Source organism: Pyricularia grisea, assembly GCF_004355905.1.
Source record: "Pyricularia grisea strain NI907 chromosome Unknown Pyricularia_grisea_NI907_Scaffold_8, whole genome shotgun sequence".
NCBI classification, from domain to species: domain Eukaryota; kingdom Fungi; phylum Ascomycota; class Sordariomycetes; order Magnaporthales; family Pyriculariaceae; genus Pyricularia; species Pyricularia grisea.
This window is the reverse complement of record NW_022156721.1, coordinates 1,286,130-1,294,047: the sequence shown is the minus strand read 5'-3', so window position 1 is coordinate 1,294,047 and position 7,918 is coordinate 1,286,130. Positions and strand designations below refer to the sequence as shown.

Genomic DNA, 7,918 nt, shown 5'->3' with positions numbered 1-7,918 from the left:
ATAAGCGAGGCGATAATTGCAGTTAAAAAACCCGCTCGTATATTTGGTCCCCAAAATTATATTTTTTGCTATATTACGCGAAAATTCCTATATTATTTCACGTTCTGCCCAATTTTTTAATTACCTTTAAACCCAAATTTATTTACCATTTAAATTATACCAAATAATTATTACAAATTATATACGATAAAAGATATCTTCGAACGGATTAAATGGCCGGGATTACGGCGGATTTGGCGGAAGTTTATTTGGATAGGACCAAATCTTATTTTAAGTTTCCGCTATCGGTATAATTTACTAAAACTTTCCGGTAAAAACTTTATATTGCCCAATATTTTAAATTTCAAATTTACAAAATAATTACAATTTAAAAACCCGTTTAACATATTGTTTTGGATAGCCTAAAGAAGGCATTTCGTCCTTTTCGTCTTCCCGGATAAACCGTAATAATAATAACCGCTATGGCCATTCGTTTGTTAAATTTAAAGGTAAACGTTAAAAAAAATAATAATTGTAAAGAAATTTGCAATTTAAGGCGATCTAGCAAATTCGGCACGATATTTTGGTAAAACGGTTTTTTATATTAGCCGTTAATACCACGCTTTAAATTTTAAACAAATATATCCGCCTTAAAAAACCGTTAATTTTACCGAACAATCGACAATTTTAATTATTTACAACCTACTAAAAACTTTTAAATTTTAAACGTTTAAATAATATGGTTTAATATATCCAAATAACAGAAGCTATATCGCTATAATAGGGTTTTTGGATAACTAATTCCAAAAATTTTAAAACCCGATTTTATGGTAATAAAACTTACCCGTTATAAACAATTACAATATTAAATATATTCCAAAATTTTCCTTTTTTTGGTTTGTAAATAAAGTTTTAAAATTGATAAACGGAATAATGGCGCTAAACCTTAAAAACCTATTCCCAGGCATTTCCCGTATATAATTTAACTTTAACCCCCGTTCCAAAATATATTATAGCCGTTATATTTTGCTTTAAATTCCAGCTTTTTATCCGGTCAAATCGTTGTAATAACCTTATAATTACGTACGCAGTTTTGGTTAATGCCGACTATTAGCCGGGGCAAATTCGAAATTTTCCACCAAATTAAACAAACGGGGCAAAAACGTATTAAATTATTATTTATAAACGCGAAATAAAAACGAAAAAAAATATAAAAATAAAAAGCAAATTTACCGGTATAAATTCCCCCCCGTACCTTTTGCCTTTAATTTTAAATACCGGGCCGGGTCGCGCGTAAGGTTGTAAAATACCCAATTAATAAACGAAGCCGTAGTATCGCGGCCGGCGAATAGTACGCCTAAAATTTGGTACCGAAATTCGACAGTATCGGGGAAATTTTCGGCCAGCGTTTCCAAAAAAATATACCTGTTTTTTTCCTTATTTGCCTCGGTAAATGCCTATTTTTCGGTTATAGTAATAAAACCGTTATCCAGCCGTCGGGCTACGTATTTATTTAATAATATTACCTTAAAACGGTAAAATTTGGCAAAAATAAAACCCAATTTTTGGATAAATTTACAAAATAATAATAGGATCTTTAATAAAACGGACAATTTGGGGTAAATATACCCGTTTTAAATATAAAAGGCGGTAAAAATCTTATAAACTATAATATATTTATAGCCCAATTAATATCTTATTTACCCGTACCGGTTTTACAATTAAATATATTATTTTAAATTTTATATTAATTATTATAAAAAAATATATATACGAATTAAAAAATCCTTTAATATGGCCTTAAAAAATGTATTGGCCATAATTTACGACGTTTCGGGGTTTAACCCGAAAAATTACGAATAAAAACGTACGATATACGAAATTAATATATATATAACCGTTAAAATTATTAATAATATAATAATAGCAAAAATTATATATATTTCGATAATTGTTAGGAAAAGTTTTACGTAAACCGCCGCGCGTATAATATTAAATTCGGGGCCGTTACGGATAGCCAAAACTTTAATAGGTATAAATACGCCGTTACCAATGGCGATAACGGCTATAATAATGGCGAAAACCATAGGAATTTTTGGAAATTGGTTTTTTATTACCGGCATTATTGGTAAAAAAAGGCGGGAAAATAGGTATATAAATTATTTTTTCTGTGTAATAGGAAGATTCGTAATAAAAATGTTATTTAAAGGAAAAAAATTTATAGGTTATATTTGTTTCCAGGTTAAAATTACAATACAAATATTATATCGGTTTGGTTATATAAAAGTTATATTTAATTATACCAAATTGGGGCATATTATAATATAGGCGTTTCCACAAAATAGCTCTACTAATATGGCGACATTTTAATGGCGTAAATTGGTTTAAAAACTATCCAATATCGTTATAAACGTAATAGCCAACTTTTGGACCGCCAAAAAATAGGGGATTCGAATTTAGGGTTCGAAAAACGAAAACCTGGTAAAAACGTAAAAACCGGGATTGGGCCAAGGCCTTATCCAATTACTGTATATACCCATTTTTAATTAAGGCAATTTTGGCCGACGGCCCCAAAATAGGCCTTAGTAGCTGCGCCGCAAACTAAAGGTACGTTGGGTATTATATAGCAAAATAACCCGCCGATTTTAATATTTGGTAAAAGGATTATAACGTATTTAACGTTAACGCGTTTAAATTTACCAACTATATTACCCTACCAGTTACACTATTTTTATTTAATATTAACAAATATGCGTTCCAGCAAATTATTTAGTAGTAAGCGATAGGGTGTTAAAAACGACCGTATATTAATTATAGGGCAAAGATTTACTAATTAATTAATTAAAGAAATTAGCTCCGTTAATTCCGACAGCACCGGGAATTTAATCGATTTTATTATTTTTAATAAAGATATTTTTTCCGAAAATAAAATATTATTATATTTTCTTTCGGGTCCGATTTATATAAGAAATTATTGTTCGGATTACCGGCAAAAAATTAAAAAAATTAACGATTTAATCTTTAATTTAAAAAAAAATATAAAAAATATCCAGAAATTTTTAAAAATTTTGGTGGCGGAAATAAATTCGCTACGGGGTTTAATTACAAACATCGGCAATCTTAATAATTTTAATATTTGTTCCCCATCGTTTTTAATAAAATAATACTATATTTTGGAAAAGGGTAAAAGTTTTTATTTTTTTTTTTTACGAATTTAAATAATTTATATGGCTATTAATTTTATTTAATACTAATATAAAACGAAATAATTAAAAAGGGCTGGTTATATAAAATAATTAAATATTAAACAAATTACCAAATATTAGGGAGTTTAAAAAGTGTTAAAACCAATAAATAAATAAAAAGTACGATTTATATAGGTAACGCAGCCGGGGTAAAGGCCTAAACGGATTATATAAAATTAAAAAACTGGTTAAATATGGGAATTAATTTTGCAAAATTGAAATTAATTATTTAAATGGATATTTAACTGGAAGGGGCCAATGCGATTAAATATATAAATACCGTGGGTTTCGCAATTATATTTCCGGAAACCTAAAATATTGCAAAAAGTCGGACGATCGAAACATTTACTGGAATAGGATTGGCCGTCTAATTTACTATTTTAACGCGTTCCTAAACTGGTAAAACCGGATTTAAGGATTTTACCCGCTTTTATTTAATTATATCGTAAATAAGGCCGATAAACGGCGACCGGTTATTAAAATGCCCCAAGCCGTTTTTTATTTTATATTTATTTTCGGCTTTAAACGCCGTATTGTAAATAGCCTAATCCGCTATTTTTTTCCTTTTCTATAATCGTCGAATACAAATTCGCGTTTCCCAAAATTTTATTTTTTTCCCATTAATTTTCCATTTAACGAAAATATAAATAATATTTTATTTCGTATTAAATTTTTTTTTCCGCTGCGGGTTAATTATTTCCAATTCGTCCGGGAAATTAAATGTCCAAATAACCCCGAAAATCCTAAACATATTACGTCCGGTATATTTATATTTACCGTTTTCCATACTTTCTTTATATTTATTTTTCCGGTAAAAAATATTTTATTTTTAATATATTGTATATTTTTTATCCTCGTATTTAAAAAGATAATAATATTCCTTAATACGATATTTCGGTGCGTTTTTATTGCCATATATGTTGATATATTTAGCACCCCGGCCACCGAACTACCCTATAATTTTAACTTTTTTATCCGCAACGTTTCCGGGAAAGGGAACCAATAGTTTGTTATCGTTATTAAAGGTTGTTTATTTTAAGCCATTTCCTTTTTTTCCACTGGGCGAAAGTTCGTTCTTAATTGTTACGATCAAGGTATCGGGGTAACCTGTTCTTATGGTAAAGTACAGTGGGTTGAAGCAACTGAGCGTTTGACTGGGTAACTGGGGTTCTCAATGACTGGGGGTGAAGTTATGATCGTTCTCAAGTAAGTATTGAGGTTAACTAGAGTTTGATTGCTGCTAAGCAATCCTAGAATCGAATCTATCTACATGGTAATGAGCGTGACTTATATAGACTATGTTCCAAGTGTGATCTCTCTTGATCTGTTTGATCTGTGATTCTCAACTGAGATTCTACAGATCATAGAGATCCATTCCCTTGGCCGTCACGTGAGGTCACGTGAGATCTCGTGGCCTTGCCCTTAGGTAATCGTTGTTCTGCCGGTCGGTATTTCTTCTGGGCGAGTGTCGTCAGGAGGGGTGTGACCCCACCTGGCCTCTCTGGTACCGGCCCAACTATCTGGTCGTAACATTAATATACCCGGGTTGGCCACGATTAAATCCGGTTCTAACGCTTATATTGTTGTTTGGTTGTTTATTGTTATTTCCTCTCGTATCCTGGCCTTGTTTAGAATTTTGATTTTTGTTATTCGGGCCTTGTTCTTCCGCCCCATTTCGAAGGTTGCGTTCCTTAAAACAAGACTTATTTTTTTCAAATAGCTCCTTATTAGTTTTGGCTAATATATAATCGCACCAATCCTTTTTTGTGGCATTAGTGGTCCGTCCCTTCAAATCTTTAACCCAGTCCCGACGCTCCTACACGATCGCTATTTTGTTTTTAAACGCGGTCTCGGAACTTTGGTTTTCGTCTTCCGGGTCTTGAACTTCCTCGTCTAAAAGCTTTTGAGCGTCGATTATGATCGCGTCCTTTTCATTTAAATTTAGCAATTTTTCAATAAGTTTGCTAAGCAGTTCGTTATAATGTTTTTTTTTGGTTGTATCTTTGCTTATTCGCTTTAAGACCTTGAGCTTTTTGCGACGTTTTGCACCCAATAAAAATATAGTGTAGATTATAATTTAGCTAGAATATGTTGTTTACCCTTTCAAATCATCATTTCGGGTCACTGGGACGCCCGAATATTTATATACAATCTTACTAAGACCCGTCTCGGATCTCCAGTCATAAAATACAGATCCAATCCCAGATTAGGGTTATTCTTACTAAACATTTAGTCCGTTAGAGTCAGTGCATGCCTTAGAGGAGGTCCCAAGATTTGTCTAAAGCTGTAAATCAAACCTTTATTGGATTTATTAGGCATAGCACAGTTTTGTACCAGCTGCAAACTAATGTTTACTACGGTAAAACCCCGAATTTGGGATAAATGGTAAAAACTTATTTGGGGAAAGTAATGGTTATATTTCGGGCTAAAAAAGCCCATATTTAATTTTAAAACTTTCTTTAGTCCTATTAAGCGGTTTTTGTTTGTTCGCTTCCTTTTCTTTTCAATGGTCCACAAAATAAAATTGCTTTCATATTACAGTTGGATTAGTGGACGCTGCGGTAGGAAGAACGGGAATTCTACGGACGATACGGCCAAAATTATGAAATATGACTCGACTGAGTCAGTAATTCTTACCACCGCTAAAGCCTGTCATTTCTCCCAGCCGAAAAAAATACAAATCGTACGGGAAATTTAACGCGCCAAGTAGTTACCATTTAGGCTTTATCCACAACCTAATGTATAGATGGTTTATTATTTCGCGACCACACATTTTGCTGGGGGCGCGGGTAACCGTACCCAAAGAAAACGATACATATATTAGAAGGGAAAATCCCTTGAAAATAGGACGTTAGTTTCGAGCCAAAAAGGTATATTACGTTTTAAATTGGATAAAAAACTACGAATTCCGGGTCTTCTTTTCCTCGCTGTATTTTGCGTATAATTATAGGAAAAGCATCCAACTTAGCCGCGTTGTGTTGAATATTTGATACATATTTCAATCCGCCCCTTTATAATTTCCGTATATTTATTGGTTTTATCGTAATTGACGGATGTTTAGATAAGGCGTTAGAATTCCGAACAGGGAGGAGCCATGTAAGGAAAGGCGAAATATTCTGCGATATTATACGGGACTTTAAATATCGACGAATTTGAAAATCCTTAATAGTAAATTGGACAGTATTAAAGTAACGCAATCGACCGATTTGATTAAAAAGCAACACAATACATTACCAACTTTTCAAATTTCATTGGAAGTTTTGCAGCCAGAATTGGGACTTTTCGATTGCGCTAACGGTTTTTTTCCGTGGATAATAATGTGCTTCCTTGCATTAAGCACATCCCAAAACTGGGACGTTTCGAAGACTAAAATTATATTCCAAACAAAACAGACTTTCAGAGACCTATATTGGCTTATCGACACCAATGGCCGAAAAAATATAAAGGCTAGCGAGTCCGCTGTTATATATTCTAGTTTTAACAGATAATACCGCCTGTAATTTAAACCGTAAAACAAAAAAAGTTTTAAACATTTTATAACCGGAAATGGTTTCGCGAATACCCATTCCCAGGCTAGACCCTAAACTAAGGCTTATTTGGGAGGGAGTTCCAAATATGGATACATTTAGCGATATACCTGCTATCCGTAACGCATTCGCATCCCATTACCCGGACATATTCGGCCTTCCCCATCTGCCAGTCTCCATTTAACGACCCTCCCACAACGTCAAATCCGCCGACGGCACCCAAATAAAAGTTATGCATTTTATCCCCGATTTACCTGTAAAAATAAATGCGCCACCGGATCGTGCAGTTATATTCTGTTTTGGCGGCGGTTTTATTATGGGAAAGGCGGATAGCAATATTGATTTTACCGCCAATATGGCAATCCAAATATATAACTATATATTCATGCCAAATTACCGCCTCGTACCGGAACACCCAGTACCGGCGGCCGTGGAGGACGTTTATGCCACGCTAAGGTGGGTGTAGACGTATGCCGCGGGGCTCGGTATTAATGCGGAACGGGTGGTTCTTTTTAGTGTGAACGCTGGCGGTGGAATCGCCACCGGGACGGCCCTAATGGCTTACGACAAAAGCCTCACCAGTTCAGAAAAGTTTCCGCTGCCGGCCGGCTTGGCGTTACGGTACCCTATATTAGACGACCGTACGTTCGGGTCGATCGAAAACCCGGAATATTTCTACCATATTTGGAACTGCGTAATTAATAAAATTGCGTGGATAGCGTACGTAGGCGGCAAGGCAAAAGCGGAAAAAACGAACGATATTATTTCTGTATACGCGGCGCCAACGCGGGCTGGGCCGGATAAGCTGCGGGGCCTCCCGCCTACATTTATGGACGTCGGGGGACTGGATTTGTTCCGCGAAGAGATTACCAAATTTGTAGCCGCGTTGGCCACCGCCGGCGTTAATGTCGAGTTCCACCATTATTCGGGGCTTCCACACGGCGTTAAAATAATGGCGCCGGAAATCAGCAAAGCCATTACCATAAATAAAAATACCTGCAGATTTATTGGTAGATTTTAGCCCTAGATATAGCACCTTTGGTTTTACGGACTTGCTAAAATAACATGTTTTATTTACGGGCGTGTAATCGCACGTACGTAAAACAACTAAAGCTCAAACTTTATGATAAATACGATTGGATTATAAAAGTGGGGCTCGGTTTAGCG

The 7,918-nt window shown here is 34.6% G+C and overlaps 1 protein-coding gene across 1 annotated transcript; it reads left to right on the top strand.

The window, feature by feature from the left end:
- Nucleotides 1-7,106: 7,106 nt before the first annotated feature.
- PgNI_12099 (uncharacterized protein) lies at nt 7,107-7,784 on the top strand (the record flags this gene model as incomplete). The annotated part of the gene is made up of 4 exons (XM_031132054.1): nt 7,107-7,207; nt 7,268-7,392; nt 7,471-7,694; nt 7,779-7,784. 4 exons carry the CDS (start codon nt 7,107-7,109, stop codon nt 7,782-7,784), a joined length of 456 nt encoding a protein of 151 aa, XP_030977107.1.
- Between the last annotated feature and the right edge of the window lie 134 nt (nt 7,785-7,918).